Source organism: Carassius gibelio, chromosome A9 (assembly GCF_023724105.1).
Source record: "Carassius gibelio isolate Cgi1373 ecotype wild population from Czech Republic chromosome A9, carGib1.2-hapl.c, whole genome shotgun sequence".
Taxonomy (NCBI): Eukaryota; Metazoa; Chordata; class Actinopteri; order Cypriniformes; family Cyprinidae; genus Carassius; species Carassius gibelio.
The window spans coordinates 26,446,958-26,471,538 of NC_068379.1; the positions used below are offsets into that span (position 1 = coordinate 26,446,958).

Sequence of the window (24,581 nt, forward strand, 5' to 3'; positions counted from 1 at the left end):
TGGTCAGCGGCAGGAAGCATGAAGTGCTCTAAAACTTCCTGGTATACGGCTGTGTTGACCTTTGACCTCAGAAAACACAGTGGACCAACACCAGCAGATGACATGGCACACCAAACCATCACTGACTGTGGAAACTTTACACTGGACCTCAAGCAACATTTGTGTGCCTCTCCTCTCTTCCTCCAGACTCTGGGACCCTGATATCCAAAGGAAATGCTAAATTTACTTTCATCAGAGAACATAACTCAGCAGCAGTCCAGTCCTTTTTGAAGCGAGACGCTTCTGACGCTGTCTGTTGTTCAAGAGTGTCTTGACACAAGGAATGCGAAGCTGAAACACATGTCTTACGTCTGTGTGTAGTGATTCTTGAAGCACTGGCTCCAGCTGCAGTCCACTCTTTGTGAATCTCCCCCACATTTTTGAATGGGTTTTGTTTCACAATCCTCTCCAGGGTGCAGTTATCCCTATTGCTTGTACACTTTTTTTTTCTACCACATCTTTTCCTTCCCTTCTCCTCTCTATTAACGTGCTTGGACACTGAGCTCTGTGAACAGCCAGCCTCTTTTGCAATGACCTTTTGCGTCTTGCCCTCCTTGTGGAAGGTGTCAATAGTAGTCTTTTTGTCAAGTCAGCAGTCTTCCCCATGATTGTGTAGCCTACAGGACTAGACTGAGAGACCATTTAAAGGCTTTGCAGGTGTTTTGAGTTAATTAACTGATTAGAGTGTGGCACCAGGTGTCTTTTTAATATTGAACCTTTTCACAATATTCTAATTTTCTGAGATAATGATTTGGGGATTTTCCTTAGTTGTCAGTTATAATCATCAAAATTAAAAGAAATAAACATTTGAAATATATCAGTCTGTGTGTAATAAATTAATATAATATACAAGTTTCACTTTTTGAATGGAATTAGTGAAATAAATCAACTTTTTGATGAGAATCTAATTATCTGACCAGCACCCGTATATGTGTGTGTGTGTGTGTGTGTGTGTGTGTGTGTGTGTGTATATATATATATCACATACACACACATCGATAGAGAGAGTGAGAGATCAATGTTGAGTCTGACTAATAATAATAAAGAATTCCAGAGATTTGATACGTGATATTAATGTCTGAACACTTATTAAAATAATAATGGAAATTATGATCTCCAAACGCCTAATCAATGCACTGAGCTTGAATCCAGCGAGGAAATAATGACATAACAGAATCAGAATCAGAAAGAGCTTTATTGCCAAGTATGCAACAAGAAGACAACACAGACAAAAAAATAAATTGTAAATAAATAAGTTGTATAAACGATTGTGCTATAGATGATAATGGAATAGAATTGAGTAAGATGCAGGGATGTAGTAGGATGGAGGGGTAACAAATAAATATAAGGATATTGCACATTTTTATTGCATACGTCGGGAACATTTAACTGTTCTTGTGCCTGACTGTCCTGGTATCACTACTGAGTGACTTGATGTGTGTGTGATTCTCTCAGAGGGGGAAGATGAAGGAAGCGGCTCAGCGCTATCAGTACGCACTCCGGAAGTTTCCCAGAGAGGGATTCGCTGATGAACTCAAGGCCTTTAAGGAGCTGCGTGTGTCGTTGTACCTCAATCTCTCCCGCTGCCGCCGGAAAACCAACGTAATGTGCTCTCCTTCACTTCTGCCTCTTCTGTACAGTCAGCTGATTTAGATAGCTTTCTGTGACAGAAATCCATCAGGAGCTGGACACGTACAGTATAATGGTCAGATTTTGAATTCATCTATTAATACTGGTGTATATCCAGCTTTTTCTAACATCGTGCATAAAAAAAGGTTTTACAATCCACACCATAGTTTTGAAATACAACAGACTGCCATTATTGTTTTAGGATTATTTATACACAATTTATTCATATTATGAATTCGCTTTTAGTTTTCAGTTTTTTACCTATGATTTAACTAATCGATTTTTGGTGGAATAACACTGTGATTTTGAATCACAACAAATTAAAACATTTATTTTAATTTCTTAATATTAATGACTAATATTTTTATTGGAAATTTTGAAAATATATGTTATCATACCTTTTCAGAATAAAACAAGTATTAAAATTTTACTCAAATCCATACTTAACTATTGACAAATTTAAGTTTCTCTGGATTTACTGTGTATATTATAATCAAATTGTATAATAAATATAATTTTATTCCTGATTTATTTTCATTTTAGTCAACAGTACTGCACACATAATCACATTATTTTATTATCAAATTTGAACATAAATTTTATTTCATTTGTTATTATTGATGCTAAGTTTTTATTTATCCCTATTTAAATCATGATCAAGACTGTAAATACTTGATATCCCTAATTGTCAATTCATAATATATGTTCTATAATAATTTAAATGTGATTTTAGTGAGGGTCTAGAGCTGGTTCTGCTGATCTGGATCAATCAGATTGTGGTTTTTCTCTGCTCAAAATGTCAAACACGGCAAGAAGAGAAAGATGCAGATAACTCCGAGGGCTCGAATTGATTTGAAGGTCTGTTCAGAAGTAATAGCCCGGTTCCAAAAGGTCTTCCGACACAATCCAGAGCCAGTTTCCAGTATTTATCACCTTTGACTGATGACACATTGAACAAGCTGAAGAGTTCATTAATTACTTGGACCAATCTACAGCTATTCAGCCGTGCAGCTCTGTCTGAGTGGATGATTGCTTCTCTGATGTTCACTTCACTCTCTCTGACAGGACTTTGGATTGGCGGAGGAGTTTGCAACCAAGGCTTTACAGCTCAAACCAAAATCGTACGAGGCGTACTATGCTCGAGCCAGAGCCAAACGCAGCAGCAGGTGAGACCAGGATGCACTTTCATTTGCTCCAAACCTAGTGAGCCGCCTACTTAGGCAGCATTATAAGGCATCACTAGTGCACTTCACATGCAGAGTCTGTTCTGGTCAAGTCTTAATTGCATTAAATATCAAACTGAATGCTAAATGTTGATTATAACAATTCAAAAATTATAATCTATAAAAGGTTATAAAAAAATTTTTAAACTTCATTTACCCATTTACTTTGGTTGATTACAATTATATTATATTTTAATTTAAATTAAATTATACAAATACATTTTATTTGTAATCTCTTAAAGTTATCATTTTAATTAAATGACTTCTATTTCTAATCACACACACACACACACACACACACATAAATATATATATATACATACATACATATATACACATATGTACATACATATACATACATACATATACATACACATATATATATATATATATATATACACACATACATACAAATACATATATATATACAGAGATGTATAGTAACGAAGTAGAACTACTTCACTACTGTACTTAAGTACTAAAAGGCGGTATCTGTACTTTACTAGAGTATAATTTTTTTCTCCTACTTCCACTTTTACTTCAGTACATATTTTCGCTGAGTTTAATACTTTTACTCCGATATTTTTTTTTTATGTGCTGCATCGTTACTCGTTACAATTATAATAATGTTACGAATCATTCCATTACAAACCACTGCCAGAACTGTAGATGGCAGGTTTGATGAAGCTGGCACATCATTGAGCGAAACAAGCGAGACTGCGCATGCTGACTGAACTGCTGTGAAGAGAGAGATGAACAGGTTGCATCGGTTCTCGGATGACCAGTAACGTTAGTTCTTTCTGACAGTTCGATTCAATAAACCAGTTGAAGAAAACAGTTCACCGATTCTTTTGCGCTCGATGCAATGGCGTCATTGGCGTTGACTGCACATGGGCTCATAACATTAACACAGAATTAGTTCAGAATCAATCACCAAAAGAATCAGTTCGTTTCAAACACTCTGTGTGTCGGTCTGCTTCATGCTAAATCACACATGTGCAGTATCATCAGCTCCTCGGTTCACGAATCGGACGCATCTGACAGAAACGGTTCTTGACTCGTGAACGAGTCATTATCTGGCTCGGCTCGGTGTTCATCTTCAGTTCTCTCTTCACAGCAGTTCAGTCAGTGTACTGTTTGAGTAAATGAATTACTCTGGGATATTGGTTTGTTTTAACTCAGAGGAAGTGTCAGACACATTAAACAAGTTAACAGCTTAAGTCATCTGTGGATTAATGCGTATTGGATTCAGTTCGATTTGGTGAACTGTTTCAAAAAGATCCGGTTACATCGAATGATTCGTTCGTGAACCCGACATCACAAACTGCTTTGTTTTTAACTGTCTTACAACAGACACGGAAGAGAAGACAATGCTGAATAAAGTCATAGTTTTTGCTATTTTTGGACCAAAATGTATTTTCGATGCTTCAAAAAATTCTAAATGACCCTCTGATGCAGGGCCGTGCAGAGACCTTTGGAGGGGCAGGTGCTCAAAGTATAAAAGGGGCACATGGAACAAGGCTTTAAATACCGCGGTTCAAAATAGCAATACAGCAATATATTGTGAAGCATTCCTTGCCAATTTGTGTATCAATATGGATGATTATGTATTGATACGGCAGCAAATGCTGTGATGCAGTTTTTAAAAAGAAAAAAATTGAAGAGACAATTTTAAGTTTAAAAGTAAAAAAATAAAAATTATTTCCACCGAATAATAGCTCTAGGATTAGAAACAGAAATGTCTTAAATTGTCCCAACCTGATGGCTTTTTCTTCTCTGTTCTACAGAATAATTAAGAACAGCTGTTATAGTAAAAACTATAGAAAACACTTGTGCCTCTACATTTTCCTCTTTCTCACCAGCCTCTGTCTCCTGGCTTGCTTACCTGCTCTTTCTGTCACTTGTGCGTCTACATTTGCCTATTTCATTATCAATCTATTATTTTAATAGATTGCACCTAATCAATAAGTCCACCTTAAATATTGATACAAAACAACAAAAACTGAGTCATGCAATGAAAGCACTGTATAACTTATATAGGCTTATGTTTTATTTATTTTTCCTTTTTATTCAAAACAATTCCAAACATGCTTAATATATCAGGAAATATCTCGATTCTCAAACGTGTAAGTAAACGCGTTTTGCACCTTTATAGATTGTTATTTGATCAATAAATGGAAAGGTAGTGTAATCTATTAACTACACATAAAACCCAGACTTTTTACTTAAGTGCCATATCATGCCATGAAATATTTTTAATACGACTGAATTTGCATTTAATGTAAATTTTAATAACAATATTGTAAGTTACTTATTTTAACACTTTCATTTTACAGAGAGTAAAGAACATTTACATTATCAAATAACATTTTCATTCAGTCTAGCCAGTGTTCAGGCACTCTCAAAAACTCCCATTAAAATCACTGAAGCACTTTATATTACATTATGCACATCAGGATTTTTTTGTTGTTTTTTCTCTCTCTCTCTCTCTGAAAAAAGAATTCGCTAAATAATTCAGTCAGCGAGCAAGTGAACAAAAACACCGCGTTTCATGAAGACTCTTCTGCACATCTCCGATTGGCCATTGCATTCGCGCAACAGAATCGTTGATTGGTTATCATCATGAAGCGTTGTACAAACGTCTCTGGCTCAGCGCCAGCCAGCCAACACAGATTTGAATTTAGCAGCTGATGCTGAACGATCTAATCACAACAGTGTGATTATATCAAATATATAAAAATATTATTCTGCTGTTTTTTTTTTTTGGTCGTTTGGAAGCTGCATTTAAAATCAACTTGGCATGACGCCTCTGCCCTCGATGCCTGTGAAACGTTTTTCCCTCAAACAGCACGCTAAAGTTACTTCTACACTACAGCTACACACAGCAACATATCTGCATGTTCTCACATCACGTTGTTCTTGTAAAATAATAATAAGTAAATAAATATCAAAATCACTTCGCTGAGAATGAAACACCACTTACCAGATCTTCCGCGGTGTTGAAAATAATATCCTCTGACAATTAAAAAAATGCGTGCAGCGTGACGAATCATCCCGGTCGGATGAGGAGGTCGTCGTCGTCAGGTCAAAGGTCATCATGTTGGTCATCTTATTGACGGCTAAATTATTATTCAAAATTTTACTAATATTTAGATTGGGCATGAGCAGGCATTCACAAAAGGAAACGTTATGACAAAAAAATAAAAATAGAGGAAATTTTGCTTTGACAAAAGGGCACTTTGGGCACCAAAGGGCAAAGGGGCAGGTGCTCAAGCACCCAACGACCCAAAATCCAATAAATAATCCAATAAAAAAATCCAATATAATTATAAAATACCAATGCATCTATACAAATAACAATATTATTATAGTAAATTTAATTTAAAATATAATATAGCCATGAAATATAAATGGAGTGAGAGGTTGTTGTTTAAAATTTTTATTATAATTCGTAATGATAAATAACTTTTATTAAAAAAAAAAAAAAATATATATATATATATATATATATATATATATATATATATATATATATATATATATATATTTTTTTTTTTTTTTTTTATGTAATTCAGAAAATGTAAGAACCTGACTTGAGCGAGAGAGTGAAATATAATGCTAAATGTTGTATAATTTCTTTGCTAGTTGCTAAATAATGATAGAGAAAAAAGTTTAGAATAATTTTACAAAATTCGCAAACATGTCCGTAGAGTTTTGATTTGAGTGATGGTTCTTTTTTCTGTCTTAATTGTTAGTGTTTCCAGTCTCAGTTATTCTTGTGATTTTCTCTCCATCTCTTTATGAACGATGTGCTCTCAGACAGTTTAGCGCAGCGTTAGATGACCTGCACGAGGCCACGAAGATCTGTCCCAACAACCGCGAGATCTGTCGTCTGCTGGCGCGCGTCGAGGACGAGTGTAAACAGATGCAGAGCAAACACCTGAGCAGCCCAGAGCACGCCGATCCAGAGCAGGACGACAGGACGGAGCGAATCCATGACGAGGAAGAGGAGGAGGATGACGACTCTGAAGCCTGGTCTCAAAACATGTACTCACTAAACCAGACATCAAACGGACGCTCGGTTTCACCGCCTCACAGACACCAGAAGAGCCTCGTCCTGCAGCCCAGCAAACAGGCACAGATCGTCAAAACCAACCAGCATCTGGGATCCTTACAAGCAGGATCCACAAGACCAACACACACAAAAAACCAATCACAGTATGCTCCGTCCAGCCCCATTCCCAGCCGCCACATATCCACTGTGCTAAAGGACGGACCAGACATCGACATCAGCCCTTTACTGCCCGCAAACAACCACACAGACATCCAAGTGCACTCCTCCAAAACTCAGTCTCTAGAAGGGACGCTTCTTTCCATGACTTCTGGAGCTCCAAGTCAAGAGCTGAGAAAAGACCCCAGCATGAGGGTCTCCAGCTCCACCAGCAGCCTGGCGTCCAGCAGCAGTTTATCAGACAGCGGGAAAGCGCAAGGCCCGGACATGCGCACCAGAACCACATCGGACAAGCCTAAGATCAGCCAGACCGGCTCTGTGGAGTACAAACCCCGTCCGTTCATGGGAATCATGCACAAGACGGCTCGATTTCAGCAGCAGCAGCAGCCGGTGGGGTCTCGAGGCTGGCAGAGTCACTCCACTGAAGGACTCGTGACTTCTGCAGGTCTGATGGGTGAGATCGTGTACGGCAAACCGTCCGGAGCTTATTACGAGCCGCTCAAGGGTCCCGCCCTGCACAACGGGAGTCTGCATGCTAAAGAGTTCTGCCATAAAGAAAGCAAACCGGTTCTGACCATGACACATTCATACATGGACAGTGTGAGCAAACAGTCCAGCTCAACTCGAGAAAACCACTCCAGTCATGTAGCGGCAATCAAACCAAAGAGATCCTTTATAGAGTCCAATGTTTAGGACGTTTATATGCAGTGACCCTAGAAAACACCCTTCAGATGAAGGGATCTGATCTGAGGATGATTCCAGCCCCTGTATATATATATATATATATATATATATATATATATATATATATATATATATATATATATATATATGTAGACACGTCCTTTGATTTCAACATTGATCATAATCAGAAATGTTTCTTGAGCAGTAAATCAGCATATTTTTAATGATTTCTGTAGGATCGTGTGACACTGAAAACTGGGGGAATGATGCTGAAAATACAGCGGAGCATCACAGAAATAAATTACAGTTTAACAGATATTCTCACAGAAAACAGTTGTTTTTCAATTGTAATATTTCACAATCCTAACTGTATTTTTGATCAAATAAATGCAGCTTTGGAGAGACTTCGTTCAAAAATAATAAAAAATCCTTGGCGTTCCAAACTTTTGAAAGTTAGTTGTATGAATATGATAAATCATAGATATAAAAACAATACACAACACAATCAATCAAAAAGTTCATGATACAAAATACAGTGTCAAAAACGTTTACACACATTTCATCTCTATTTTCCATGTTGTAGAATAATAGTTTCAACTCACCCATTTTAATTAAAATGTAAGTTTTATAAAGAAATTCATATGTAAGGACAATTTACATTTGTCTATAAAAAAAAAAATCAAAGCCATTAGATCAAAAGGTTTGACAGATCTCAAAGTAATAATATATATGTGTGTGTGTATTTGTGTTTGTATGTATGTATGTATATTGTATATGCGTGTATGTATATATGTGTATGTATATACACACATATATACATGTATATACACGTATATATATACACACACACACATATATACAGTACATACACACACACACACACACATATATAGCTTTTATATCTAAAAAGATTTGGAGCATTTATAAACACAATATTCACTCAGAAATATATTAAATGTAAATTCTGAAGTTCAGACTTCTGTAAGTTAAGTTCAAACTTTTTATGAATCTGTTCCTACTCGTGTTTTCTTTAAGCCCTTTGAACATGGAATATTTCAGGATTATTATTATTGATTTTTTAAGCCCTTCTGAAGACCATAACAGATGGTAAACACCTGAAGCGGGGCTCGATCACTGCGTCACACTGAATCCGAGGATCCCATTGAGAACTGATCCTGTGCATAAAGGGTTAATGTTGCCAGACCAGACCCTCCCCTATGGACTGTAAATATTATTGCAATCTGTATTTACCACCTTGTGTTTGAAGATGGTGTATTTGACCATTTATAAAAAATAAAAATAAAAAAGAGGATTGAGTTTTTCATGCATTTTTGGTTTATGTCATGTTTGCGGTTGCTAAACTCGTAGCTGGTCTGTTTGTACATTACATTTGAAGTCTGTTCTTTCCTGCTTGTTATTCCTGTCTAGATTAATTTATTCACAGCGCCTCCTGCTTGGTATCTGTCAAAGCAATATATTTTATATAGTTATTTTTGCACAGCTACTTTTAAAAGAAATATGAAACCGAGATGTTTTGCAAAACTATTGAAGGCATCTTGATACGAGCGCCTGCTAAAGTTTATGTGAAGGAAGTGGAGAAAAAATATGAAAAATCAAGTTTGATATGGGCAGATGTTGTATTTGAAATGTGTATATATATTTTTTTCTGCAACTGGTGCCTTCAGAGTTGTGACTGCATTCTGTATTAAAATACATTTCTGCCATGATCCGTTTATGGGAAATAAAAAAATCCCACAGGAAAAAAAGTATTTCTTCATTATTATTAATCACTATTAAATGTTAGATTGTAATTTGGACACGCCAATTAAGATAAACTGTCATGATCTGGAGAACATCCTTTAATAAAGGAAAAGAAAGGTCTGGACACTTGAGCATTACATTTAATATTACATTTTATGGAGTTGGTTTTATTTTTTATAAATAGCAATTGGAAAAATCTTTTTACGTCTCATAGCATTCTGTATTTAAAATACATTTTGCATTTCAGGAAATAAAAAGAAAATAAAACTTCCAAAATCAAATCTGTTATACAAGCCACATTTAACATCGCATTTTATTTCTCAAACAATATTAATGTCATAAACTGAACTTTCCATGTGTGCTGAACACTTTTTTTTTTTTTACTAGCTAATCAAAATTTAAATAAGACAGGACATTTTTTTTATTCAGTTACATTAAATTGAAGATAAATCTATGTTGAATACAAAAATAACTGCTAGTTTTAAAGGGGTCATATGATGCTTTTTTTAAACTATTCCTTTAATTTCCATAACTTTGAAGCAGGTGACAGTGCTATTTTAATATCCAGATATTGTTATAGGCTCATTTTTAGCAAATACAGCATGAAGATTAATTTCATTACGCAGCTAGCTGGACTTCACGCATGATGGATGTTGGAAGAGAGAGACGTGAGGATCCTGTTTTCAATCAGACTCTGCCCGGGATGCGTGTGTGATCAGTGACTCTCCAATCTAATAATCATATTATCAGCAGGTTCTGATGACTCTAAATACATTCGTGACACCACCAGACTGACAAAAGCATCTGATTGGCTCGACCCGCAGGCTGCATCACCCACAGGTGTTAAACTCAACTCATCGAAATAATCAGCCAATCAATCAACTCCCTACAGACAGTCAGGATCATCCAAACGCTGTTTCAGGCAATTTGATGCATTCAATTTACTGGTAATAAGTTAATTCATTATTATTTTTAATATATATATATATAACACAAACACTGCATTTAAAAATTTTGGGATCTGTAAGATATGCAGTTTATTTTTCTTTTTTGAAGAAGTCTCTTCTGCTCATTAAGGCTGCATTTATTTGATAAAAAATACAGAAATATTATTGTAATTTAAAATAGTGGTTTTCTATTTTAATGTACTTTAAAATAGAATTTATTTCTGTGATCTGTGAGCTGAATTTTTAGCATCAATACTCCAGTCTTGTCTCATGTGTGCTGATTTATTAGAAATGTTGGAAATAGTTTTTGCTGCTTAATATTTTTTCTGGAAACTGTGATCATTTTCGAAAGATTATTTGATGAATAGAAAATTTAAACGAACAGCATTTATTTAAAATAGAAATCTCTTCTAAGCAAGGTGTTCCCAAACTTTTGCATGCCACTATATTTTATATATATATATATATATATATATATATATATATATATATGTATATATATATATATATATATATATATGCATTTTACATTTATATTTTAAATTATTTGATTTTAAACTATTTAATTTAAAGACAAACTGTCAAATATTAAATAAAATTTGTAAATAAATAATAAAATATTAATTAATTGCATACATTTGTATATAAACAAGTAATAAAAACATTTGTGTAAATAATAAAATTGACATCTACATAATACATCTTAACAGTGCAGTACTATAGAGAATAGATTAAAAAAATTAATATGTGGCAGAACTTACATATTTTCTAAATAATACGAATATTCATTATATTATTTATTTTTTAATACATAAATATTTACATTTTACATTTTAGAATGGGGGTCCCTTGCTCAAAGATAATCATATTTAGGTGTCCATGACGCTCTTCTTCAGGAGTGAAAGTATCATTTGAATGCTACATGGTTTCTAAGCTGTTCTGAAAGGTTATAAGTATGTTGCATGTAAATAATAAATTTTAATAGTAAAATAACTAATAAAAATGTGATTTTGAGTTTTCTAGAACTCCTAATAAAGCATGAAGGACATCGTCTGAAGCAGGTTTGTCAGTGTTTCCTCACCAGTGTTTGCTTCAGTGTTCAGTGTCTCTGTGTTTAAGATGATAACGTGTCCATCAGAGCTTCAAATCCTTCATCACGGAGCCACTCGCTCACATCCTCCTCTGACCAATCGCTGAGCAGTGTTCTGGAGTGACCCAGGGACTTCCTTCCTGTCCACACACACAAACAGGAAGAGCTTTATCATCATCATCCTCAATGCCGAACATCTCATCATATTCCAAACAACGTGTCTCTTCCTGCAGTCTGAAAAGAGTCACTCTACTGAAAGAATCTCTGAATAGTTCACTCAAACAATTTGTTCAAAACACAAATATATTTCAAGAATGAATCAAAAGACTCACTGAATCATTCGTTCAGGCAGTTCATTCAAAAATTCTTGACTGATTTGTTCTTTCAGAAAGAGCTACTGTGTCTTGCTTAGACGGTTAACAAGCCGTTTCTTTTCACTAGTTAGTTTCAGTGATTATGTGGTGTGACAGATGGATTTTTGATTTATAAGCCTGTCAGCACATATGTCATCAATAATCACCCCATACAATTGATATTAAATGATTTAAATACAAATCTTAATTGCAGTTTGGCAAAGCATACATGTTGGATCGCTAAATCGCATGGTTTTCCAAAGCCTAATCATAAATAATCTTTCATTAATCATAACTCTTCCATTAATTGAACTCTGGTTCATATATCAATGCACTGGTGGTTAATGAATATGCATGATCGCTCATTTAAAATGCTCTATACCCAGGGTAAAGAAAGAAAGAACTGTTCAAGTCACATTTCTTCTTCAGTGTCATTAATAGATATTAACCAAAGAACCATATTGTAAACCATATTTTCGATGCAATAACCTCAAAACATCAAAATAAAGACGTCAATCACTCACCGTGTCATATAACTAGCATCTGAGCCCAGACAGACTGTTGTTCTTTAAATCTGTTCAGATCCAGCAGGTTATGGATTTATTTTTTATGTAATGCTGTATCATACACTGAGATCAGAACCTGACACCACAGATCCACCTGCTGGACAAACTGTGCAAAAAAAAAAAAAAAAGTGAAAGAAACTTTAAATTAAAAAATCTAAAAAAAAGTTACAAAAAATATAGAAATTAGATTAATTTTGCCTGGTCAACTAATTAAAAAAAGTTTATATTGAAGTGCCAAAATAAATACAAATAAAGCTAAATGGAAAAATATAAATACATAAAACAAATACAATGACAAAAGCATTAATTATTCATTCTATTCTATTAAAATAAGCCAGTAGCAGCAAAGACGCGACGAGTGGGCGGGGCTTACCCAGAGATGAGCAGCTGTCCATCAAATGAGAACTGCACACATCAGAGGACAGCAGAAGACTGAGCAGAGAGATGTTTTTTAAATTGCAAGTAATGCAATTAAAAAAAAAGAAAGAAAATACATTAAAAACTATTTTAAAGTGGAGTATTTCAACAATTTTTTAACATTTTAGATCATGTAAATACAATGCTTAAGATGTGTGTTTATATAGCTATATATACCTCTCTTTCTCTCTATAGAGAGAGAGAGAGAGAGAGAAAGATTTTTCTGTCTAAACTTGGGGGAAATTGAACTCTTTTAATGACAGTTTTGTTGGGGCTGGCACATGCACAACTGATCTTAGGATGGGTGTAGTGAGAGGAAGGATATCAGGAGGAGGTGTTACTCTGTGACAGAAAACATTGGACTCAGTGGTTACTATCATTAAGGTTGAAGCTGACTGGTGTTTCACAGCACGGATAAGTTGTTCAAATAGAGTCAAAGAGTTAATTATCCTAAATGTTTGCACACCATATGATTCTCAATAAAATGACGATGAATATTTGAATAGACTTGCTTTTATTAGCTCTTTTATTAATGAATATCATTTTGCAAGTGATTTTGTGGTTGGGCATATAAATGCAGATATTACTGATAAATCTTTAATGTATGAATTAATGATTTTTTTAATAAATGAACGAATGTGTGTATTAATGAATGTTTGAATTAATGTATGAATGTGTCAATATTTGAATTAATGAATGTATGTATGTACGTGTGTATTAATGAATGAATGAATGAATGTTTGAATATATGAATGAATGGACGTATGAATTCGTGAATGAATGAGTGTGTGAATGAATTCATGTTTGAATGAATGAATTAATTTTTGAATAAATAAAATGAACGAATGTGTGAATGAATGAATGTATCAATATTTGAATGAATTAATGAATGTAGGTGTGCATGCATGAATGAACGAATTTTTGAATGATTGAATCAATGAATGTGTGAATGAATGAATGTTTGAATAAGCAAAATAATGTATCAATGTTTGAGTGAATGAAAACGTGTGATCATGGACCACTTTTAATGATTGTTGTTTCTGAAAGTTTGTCTGAGATGAATTAGGAGCGTAAAATTAGACTTGGCTTGGTCAAATTAGATTGGATGATATTGTGGGATCAGTGTAAGAGGCCAGCAGACCTCATCTTACATGCCTTGACAAGAAATATAACAGTAAGCCAGGGTGGATAAAGCATGTGTCAGTGTTTCAGAATGAAGCAAAGGAAGCATTTAAGGCATGGGACACATCTGGACCAGAAAAAGTTAACTAATGCTAAATCTAAATATGTAGTTCATTATATCTGTAAACATGAACATGAAGTAATGAGGGTTGTGGAAAATCTGCTTCAAAGAAATGTGAATGATTTCAGAAAGGATCATCAAATAGGAGCAATGTGACAATAGCGTTCCCTATAGAGTGTGTTTCTGGAGCAGAGAACATAGCAGAGCCCTGGAGACAACATTATTCTGCTCGGTTTTATGAGTGAGCGTTAAACAAATGAGGTACATCAAGCAATAATGCAGCTCAAAGATAAGAAAACTGCTGGTTTAGATCTAATTAGAGCTGAACATTTAACATTTGCGAGCCCTAGGCTTGCAGTTCTTCTCGGAGTTTGCTTCACTGGTTTTATGAGACATGTCTACGCTGTCGGTAACCTTGTTGACTTTAATAAAGACATGACGTTTGGATAACTATAGGCCAACTGCATCAGCTAGTGTTTTATCAAAGGGTCCTGGAAAGAATCCAATTATATTGATTAGGTTTTTATCTTTAAGTATTAAGGCATATGTATTGCATGTATACTTGGTAATACCATAGTCAATCATTTTATGAATGCTGATGATCTAGTTGCTTTTTCCCTGAGTAGTGTTGCTTTTCAACAGCTGCCAAATATTTGTTCTGATTATGAGAATAGATATGATGTGCAATACAATACAATAAAAAAGTGTTGCCATGATATACAGAACCAAAGAAAATAAAGTTCTCAGTCAATAGTCTATTAAATGTGTACTGTAATGTACTGTAATGTGTATTGGGATGTCGGTCTCTGTGAATGTGTAGTGTACTGTTTTGTATGGCTTGTTTTAGTGATTTTTGTAATGTACATTAAGTCTGGAAATAAAGTTGAATGAGTGAACTGATGAAAAAAGTAATTGCAACTGTTTTATCTAAACATTCTGACCTTTTCTCTTTCGGGACTGTAAGATATAAACTCGCAATTGCTAGAAAAAAAGTCAGACTTGTGAAATAAACAGCTGAATTCATTCTTTATTTAATTTGTATTCTGTTGCATAAACAGTTTGTCCAAAAAAATAAAAATAAAAAAATAAAAATAATAATAATAATAATAATAATAATAATAATAATAATAATAATAATAATAATTCGCAATTCTGACTTTGTTTCCAAAAAAAAAAAAAAATGTGATATATAAAATAAGAATTGTGAGAAAAAAATAATTGTGAGAAAGAAAGTCGCAAAAAGTTACACTTTCAATTTTTTCATCCCGTGAAAAAACTGTCCGACTTTTGAGTATAAGACCAATACACTAACACTGGCTTCACTTCTGATCCAATGTGAATGTAATATTAGTTCAGTCAGGCCTGCTGCAGGATATTTTTAGTCAGTGATTCCCTCAGTTTAAACTTTGAATGATGGGTGCAGTGATAGAGACCGAGAGTGTGAGTACCTGCTGTTGCATGCTGGGAAATAATCCATATCCTCAGTCTGTTATCCAGCCCACCAGAGGCCCATCCAAACTTGATTGTCTCGCCATCTGAAAACTCCCATCCATCCATCCACACACACACACACACACACACACACACACACAGCAGAGCATGACTAGTCAAGATTATGATGACGTATGACATCCCCGTAACAAATGTGAATATAATTAAACTTATAAACCGCTAGAATCACCTGAACAGTGCATCTTAATAATCTTTAGTTTATCAATTTTTGTTAGTTCTGATGTATTAAAAAAAATTATAATACATAATTTTTTTATAAAAAAAAGGTTTAGACTAAGTTACCAATCACGGTTCATTAGTTAAATCTGAAATACTCAAAATGTATATATTTAAATTGCATATAAAACTTTCTATTTGACAAACTAATAAACTCACTGTGAACTTACTGTGTACTGTATATGTATATCAACAAAGCAAACAAAAAAATCTTTAGATTTAAATGAAAAGGATAATATAATAATAAAAACGAATTAAAATTATTAATAAAAACAAGTAGTAGAAATACCTATGTAATAATATGAACTCCCTATTCATTGGGAAGAAGGAGGCGGGAACCGGCGCACAATCAAAAACATTTTAATAATCAAAATTAAACACAAAACAGCGTGTCAGCCCCTCACGGAAACTGACGCGCACAAATAAAAAGCAAACATAAAATAATATCCCAGGCCTGGTCCTCTCTCGTCCTTCACTATAGTCGCTCCAGTTTTATATCCTTCCATCTCCTACGTGGGACTCGATACCGGCGGTGGGGCGCAGGTGCAGCTCATCTCCAATCGCTACACCTGGCCTCACTCCTCGTTCCCACGCCTCTCGGCCCCGCCCCACTCGCCACAACCTAATTTCAACGTTATACTTAAAATATTTTTTTATAAGAATTATTCTTTAAAGAATATTATTTGATTATATTATTTCTATTACATTTATTGATTTATATAAAAACTATAGGGGACTATAAAAGTAATACACAATACTGTCAATTACATTCAGAACATTGGAAACACTGACTATTAGAAAACATCTCTCTGTTGCTTCAGAGGCCATAACATACTAAGTCCAACTCTCAATAACCTTGGCCAAAACAATAAAGAGTTCAACATAAACAGCCAGTTGCACCAACAAAATAATACATAGTTCATGCTAAAGTCCACGCTAGCTGCTAGATGTTTTGCGTTGAGGTGATACTTGAGGCTCGATGTGCTGCGGTGATATGCGAACGCTTGTTGGTGCTTCAGTATAATCGGTCCGCCGAAACTCATAAAGTGAGAAACGTTCCGCGGTGCAAAAATAAGTTATTAAAAATGCGGGAATTTTTTTTCTGTAATTAATGAATCTTAGTTAACGCGTTATTTTTTGTGTAATTAATTAATCTCAATTAACGCGTTAAAGTCCTGGCCCTCATATTATATATATATATATATATATATATATATATATACATACATACATATATACATATACATATATATAAATAAAACTAATTGTAATGTGTGACTGTTTCAAAGAATAAGAAATAATTTTGTCAGATTCAATCTTGATATTTCTGTTAACATAAAATGTTGATTTATTGTCTTTTTCCTTTTTTAATCTCTCTTGCTGAAAAGCATTAATAAAATTAGCTAAGCTTAAACATGCAGGACACAGATGTCCATGTCCATGGCCTGTTCCTCCACACACCAGCTCTCCTCCAGCTCAGAGACATCAATCACAGAAACTGGACACAGAGCGCAAGCTGAAAGCCCTGCACTCTAGGAATATTAAACAGCGTTTAAAGAGACACGACGAGCACCTACCTTTCTGTTCCTGCTGCAGACCTGCCCCATGTAACCCATGTGTTTCTGCAGCGGTTTCTCTCAGATCCCTCGGGAATGCCACGCTTTCTCTAGGGAGCGTAACTCCTCGATGTCTGTCACCTTCCACCAGCCACTCAACATCTCTACAACACAAACAGCACGAAAACAAGGTTTGTTGGGTCAGGTTGGAAAATATAAACTTCATATTTTCAATATTCAATAATTTCAAAGAAACCATAATTTCAATCAAACAGTCGCTGGAATAAAGTAGATTTTAATTGTTTAAATGCATGAAAATCAATTAATCAATCAATCACCTTTATTTATATAGTTCTTTAAACAAAATACATTGCGTCAAAGCACTGAACAACATTCATTTGGAAAACAGTGTCAATAATGCAAAATGACAGTTAAAGGCAGTTCATCATTGAATTCAGTGATGTCATCTCTGTTCAGTTAAATAGTGTATGTGCATTTATTTGCAATCAAGTCAATGATATCGCTGTAGATATCCAAGTGACCCCATCTAAGCAAGCCAGAGGCGACAGCGGCAAGGAACCGAAACTCCATCGGTGACAGAATGGAGAAAAAACCTTGGGAGAAACCAGGCTCAGTTGGGGGCCAGTTCTCCTCTGACCAGACGAAACCAGTAGTTAATTTCCCCTCTGCAGCAAAGTCAGATTGTGCAGAAGAATCATCTGTTTCCTGTGGTCTTGTCCTGGTGGTCCTCTGAGACAAGGTTTTTACAGGGGATCTGTATCTGGGGCTCTAGTTGTCCTGGTCTCCGCTGTCTTTCAGGCAGTGATGGGAATAACGGCGTTATAAATAACGGCGTTACTAACGGCATTACTTTTTCCAGTAACGAGTAATCTAATTGATTACTCTTCTCATCTTAATAACGCCGTTACCGTTACTGCCAAAAAATGCGGCGCGTTACTATAACTGATGATGAAGCTGTTTTTTTTTTTTTCATCAGACCAACTAGATCTCTGAGCGAGAGGCAAATACTTTTTTTTACTGTTCTTCCTTGGTTAGTGGGCAGAGCACGAGACAAGCGCATAAATGCTGACGATTGGCTGAGGTAGAGTAAAATTTCATTGTAAGCCAATCAGAGGTAGAGTTGGGCGGGTTTTCGAAAGCACGCATAGTAGTGATGGGAATTCGGCTCTTTTGACTCAGCTCACTGAAAAGAGCCGGCTCTTTGGCTCACAAACGGCTCTTTAAATGACTTTGACTATAATATTTCAATTTTTATTACATAATTATTTAATTTCTATAGGCTAAATTTGAAAAAATAGAGTTGGCTCTTCAGATATGCGAGCCAGCTCCCGAAGTTCAACTAAAAAAGCCGGCTCTTAGAGTCGGCTCATTCGCGAATCGCGAACGACTCATCAAAAGCTCATTCGCGAACGAGTCGATCCATCATCACTAACGCTCATTCGCGAACGACCCATCATCGGACAGGACAGGACACACAACGAACAACACAAGCCAGTCAGTCAACCAGAGACAGGTATGGCGACGAGCCCAAATAATCCAAAAGTAGCCTTCTCTAAATAGAAGTATATACATTACTTTTTCCTTCAAGAAATTAAAGAAACAATAAAAGGAAATATCAAAAGTTCCCAAAAATCTATCGTGTTATTTGCATTGATCCACTATATAAACATAATATCTACATACATGCCATTTGATTGGAGGCTAGTCTCACTTTGTCCCACAGCAACTTTTTTTTTAGATGTGTGTACAATGTTTCATGTTTCTGTTAATAATGTATTGTATTAAGTGTCCATTTCATTATAATATTCAGATTTATCATAAATAATTGAACATGCACATGTATTTTAAGTTCCTTTAAAGAGGGGTAGAGGTGGGGTCACGTTTGAGCATTTAAAATTTAATTTTACTTGAAAGTAACGCAATAGTTACTTTCTTAAGTAACTAGTTACTTTAAAAATTTGTAACTGAGTTACTTATTTAGTTACTTTTTGGAAGAAGTAACTAGTAACTGTAACTAATTACTTTTTAAAAGTAACTTGCCCAACACTGCTTTCAGGGCAGTAGAGGTCCTTTCTAGGTGCTGATCCACCATCTGATCTGGATACAGACTGGATCTGGTGGCCACGTTGACCGCGGATAAGAAAGAAACAGACAAATATTAGCGTAGATGCCATTCTTCTAATGATGTAGCAAGTACATAGGGTGTTATGGGAAGTGTTCCCGGTTCCCCTAATTAATGCAGCCTAAAAATCGTTTAACGGATTTGGATATTAAAAGCATATTAGTATGTTATGTGTATGCCAGGCTAAATAGATGGGTCTTTAATCTAGATTTAAACTGCAAGAGTCCGTCTGCCTCCCGAACAATGTTAGGTAGGTTATTCCAGAGTTTAGGCACCAAATAGGAAAAGGATCTGCCGCCCGCAGTTGATTTTGATATTCTAGGTATTATCAAATTGCCTGAGTTTTGAGAACGTAGCGGACGTAGAGGAGTATAATGTAAAAGGAGCTCATTCAAATACTGAGGTGCTAAACCATTCAGGGCTTTATAAGTAATAAGCAATATTTTAAAATCTATATGATGTTTGATAGGGAGCCAGTGCAGTGTGGACAGGACCGGGCTAATATGGTCATACTTCCTGGTTCTAGTAAGAACTCTTGCTGCCGCATTTTGGACTAGCTGTAGTTTGTTTACTAAGTATACAGAACAACCACCCAATAAAGCATTACAATAGTCTAACCTTGAGGTCATAAATGCATGGATTAACATTTCTGCATTTGACATTGAGAGCATAGGCCGTAATTTAGATATATTTTTGAGATGGAAAAATGCAGTTTTACTAATGCTAGAAACGTGGCTTTCTAAGGAAAGATTGCGATCAAGTAGCACACCTAGGTTCCTAACTGATGACGAAGAATTGACAGAGCAACCATCAAGTCTTAGACAGTGTTCTAGGTTATTACAAGCAGAGTTTTTAGGTCCTATAATTAACACCTCTGTTTTTTCTGAATTTAGCAGTAAGAAATTACTCTGCATCCAATTTTTTATATCGACTATGCATTCCATTAGTTTTTCAAATTGTTGTGTTTCACCGGGCCGCGAAGAAATATAGAGCTGCGTATCATCAGCATAACAGTGAAAGCTAACACCATGTTTCCTGATGATATCTCCCAAGGGTAACATATAAAGCGTTAAGAGTAATGGCCCTAGTACTGAGCCTTGAGGTACTCCATACTGCACTTGTGATCGATTTGATACATCTTCATTCACTGCTACGAACTGATGGCGGTCATATAAGTATGATTTAAACCATGCTAATGCACTTTCACTGATGCCTACAAAGTGTTCAAGTTTATGCAAAAGAACGCTGTGGTCAATTGTGTCAAACGCAGCACTAAGATCCAATAAAACTAATAGAGAGATACACCCACGATCAGATGATAAGAGCAGATCATTTGTAACTCTAAGGAGAGCAGTCTCAGTACTATGATACAGTCTAAATCCTGACTGGAAATCCTCACATATACCATTTTTCTCTAAGAAGGAATATAATTGTGAGGATACCACCTTTTCTAGTACATTGGACAGAAAAAGGAGATTCGAGATTGGTCTATAATTAACTAGTTCTTTGGGGTCAAGTTGTGTTTTGTTTTTTTTTATGAGAGGCTTAATAACAGCCAGTTTGAAGGTTTTGGGGACATATCCTAATGACAATGAGGAATTAATAATAGTCAAAAGAGGACCTATGACTTCTGGAAGCACCTCTTTTAGGAGCTTAGATGGTACAGGGTCTAACATACATGTTGTTGGTTAAGACGATTTAACAAGTTTATACAATTCTTCCTCTCCTATAGTAGAGAATGAGTGGAACTGTTCCTCAGGGGGTCTATAGTGCACTGTCTGATGTGATACTGTAGCTGACGGCTGAATGGTTGCAATTTTATCTCTAATAGTATCGATTTTAGAAGTATAGTAGTTCATAAAGTCATTACTGTTGTGATGTTGGGAAATGTCAATACTTTTTGAGGCTTTATTTTTCGTTAATTTAGCCACTATATTGAATAAATACCTGGAGTTATGTTTGTTTTCTTCTAAAAGAGAAGAAAAGTTATCGGATCTAGCAGTTTTTAATGCTTTTCTGTAGGATATGTTACTTTCACGCCAAGCAATATGAAATACGATATTGGTTTGTTTGAACTTAGAGGGTCAGCCACATTAAAAAAAGTTAACATCTTAAGTAATTTGTAGATTAATGCGTATTAGAGATGCAAATCGTTTAAAACGATTCAGTTCGATTTGGTGAACTGAATGATTCGTTCGCGAACCGGATATCCAGACTGCTTTGATCTGAACTCTCTCTCACAACAGACACAGAAGAGAAGACAATGCTGAATAAAGTCGTCGTTTTTGCTATTTTTTGGACCAAAATGTATTTTCGATGCTTCAAAAAATTCCAACTGACCCTCTGATGTCACATGGACTACTTTGATGATGTTTTTCTTACCTTTCTGGACATGGACAGTAGACCGTACACACAGCTTCAATGGAGGGACTGAGAGCTCTCGGACTAAATCTAAAATATCTTAAACTGTGTTCCAAAGGAGGGTCTTACATATTTGGAACACCATATGGGTGAGTTATTAATGACATAATTTTCATTTTTGGGTGAACTAACCCTTTAACTGTTCACACGGTCCAACATCAAATTGTTCCTTATAAAATATATAGATTTTATTAATAAATGTTCAGGTTTGAATAAGAAAAACCTCATTAATGTCAACTACCGACTGACCAGGTAATGCTAGCGTACACAAAGGGACTGTCATGACAGAAAACTACTTTACACACGATTTTAAGATTGAAAAGCCGCGTTCGTATACATTCTATACCTGATGGCTTTGACCACAGATTAAAATAAAAAACGCGTCTCTCGGTGAGTTTGTGACCGTTTTCAACCTGATTCAGCGAGCAAACAACAAACAGCAAGTGGACACTAGCACGTTGACGGACGCGCGCGCGGTCTCTTTCAGATTAGTGAAATAATTCCCTCACCTTCTGCCTTCACTTTGAGATAAATCATCCAGTGACCTCGTAAAAGGAGACGGAAGATTTCAGAGAGGTTTCTTAGAGTCCGACAGTGGTTTGAGGAGCCGTAGCAGAGCACAGCAGCGCTGCCTGAGTGACTTCTGAGCGCGTGAGGGTGTGTGAATCTGAAGAAGTGAAGAAGCTTCACGGTCACGGTCGCGCTTGACGGGAGCGGCGTGACGTCACCAAAGCGCTTTGATCAGCGTTTCAGCACTACATTTGTGTCATTTTCACTTTGGTTACATGTAGAACAAATCCGGAAGCGCCACCATCACAGTCTCTCCGTTTGATAGATTGATATTAGCCTACTGGTTTATGAGTAAGCAGAATAAATAGCTCTTTTAATTTTTACATTTTATTTTTAGGTTTAACTCTTAGGTTTTTATTATTAGAATTCAGAAACAAAAGAAAAACGGCAATGGCAAAAAAAAAAAAAAAAAAAAATAGAAAAAGAAGAAAAAGAAAATTCATTATGGATCTGATTCGTGTATTCCTTAGCAAACGGACTTTTAAAAAAAGTCAACGCTTATATATATATATATATATATATATATATATATATATATATATATATATATATATATATATATATATATGTGTGTGTGTGTGTATAACTAGTATTTTTACTGCTTAATAAACGTGGTCACGATTAACAGAATTTTCATTTTTGGTTAATTATTATTCCTTAATTGAAATGAATTTGCTGCACTACAAACCCATTTAAACTGAAATATTTCATTTTTTTTTATTTGCATTTAGGCACAGTGGCACACTTACAGCCTGCTAGTTTTGTGTGTATGCCTAAACCACACATTTCAGATAACAAATAATAATAATAATAATAATAATAATAATAATAATAATAATAAATTAATAAATTGCCATATGCTTAAGTTCACATGGAGAAAAAAAAAAAAAAAAATCTATCAGTCAGATACTTGACTTCAGCACTGGATGTGATATATCATAAAGTCATGCATTGAGATTACATGTCTTAAACCAACCTGACCAGCTGACCAAAACACCTCTAAAACCAGTTAAGTCAAGCTTGGAATAAATAAAAATATTATTAATAAAAAGCACCATTGCTTGGAGGGAAAATATCATTTGTGTCCACAAGAACACCTACATCAATTTAGACTGCTTTTTACCAGCACAAAATGATTTGGTCGATATATTTTTATGAAAAGGTGAACAAGTTAACTGTTAAAATATTATTGATGTTGTGTTTTCATCCACGGGGCCTGTGATTTCACACCTCGCTCCTGCTAACAGAAAGAGACCAATTTACTGAAAGTCACTCCTGAATTAAAGACATGAAAAAGAAAAATCCTTATTCAGCTCACAGAATTGAAAGCAGGTTTCCGTGGCTGTGAACAGTCCTGCGAGTTCATTGATTTCACCCTCATATGCTTTTCACTGAGGTTTGTGTGTTGCTTCTGGAGTGGCGTCGGGGACCAGCTCGCCTTTCTTCAGATGCATTTGTCACAGCTGTGAGATGCAGTGATTTTAATTGTATTGGGGAATCTTGATTAGCTATTTTGTTTTAATTCCTATTTTCCCACATTAGTCTGCGGTGCATCCTGAGGACTTGTCATCATTGTCCACCAGAGCCCATGCAGTCAGAGTTATTGATTTTCTGTAGACATATCAAGGGAATGCAGAGAGCAATCTCTTCTTTCCTGCAAAAACAAGAGCCATCCAGCACAAAAAAGGAAGACGACAAAAAGGGAAATTATTATTCTTGTTCCAAACATTTTGTCCTTTTATGAAATTTAATTTGAATAACAGGCACAAAACAACTCACACTAAAATGATTGCATATTTAATCAAGTTCATTGACAATATTTCACTTGATGTTGATGATATTGGTTAGCACAAGACTTTGTTCCTTAAAAGAAGTAGTTCACCCAAAAATGAAACTTTGCTGAAAATGTCCTCACCCTCAGGTCATCAAGCAGCAGATGAGTTAGTTTCTTCATCAGAACATGTTTGGAGAAATAGCATT

The 24,581-nt window shown here is 35.3% G+C and overlaps 1 protein-coding gene and 1 long non-coding RNA gene across 7 annotated transcripts in view; one reads left to right on the forward strand and one right to left on the reverse strand.

Moving 5' to 3' along the window:
• LOC128020271 (protein TANC1-like) overlaps nucleotides 1–9,572 on the forward strand; it is a 152,915-nt gene extending 143,343 nt beyond the window's left edge. For both annotated transcript variants that reach the window (XM_052607106.1, XM_052607107.1), the window contains 3 exons: nucleotides 1,495–1,641; nucleotides 2,734–2,834; nucleotides 6,711–9,572. In XM_052607106.1, coding sequence (XP_052463066.1) covers nucleotides 1,495–1,641; nucleotides 2,734–2,834; nucleotides 6,711–7,815 — 1,353 coding nt within the window. In that variant the 3' untranslated portion in view covers nucleotides 7,816–9,572. The remainder of the gene's footprint in view (nucleotides 1–1,494; nucleotides 1,642–2,733; nucleotides 2,835–6,710) is intronic.
• On the reverse strand, nucleotides 1,563–22,839 carry LOC128020272 (uncharacterized). Of its 5 annotated transcripts, none has more exons than XR_008185325.1 (7): nucleotides 22,541–22,834; nucleotides 17,489–17,631; nucleotides 15,632–15,725; nucleotides 12,897–12,955; nucleotides 12,482–12,629; nucleotides 11,596–11,744; nucleotides 1,563–1,700 (listed from the first exon to the last, which is right to left on the reverse strand). It is a non-coding gene; the product is annotated as an uncharacterized LOC128020272 (long non-coding RNA). The 5 variants fall into 5 exon arrangements; XR_008185323.1 differs by having other exon boundaries at nucleotides 1,576–1,723; nucleotides 11,596–11,740; nucleotides 22,541–22,839; XR_008185321.1 differs by having other exon boundaries at nucleotides 1,576–1,723; nucleotides 22,541–22,825.
• Between the last annotated feature and the right edge of the window lie 1,742 nt (nucleotides 22,840–24,581).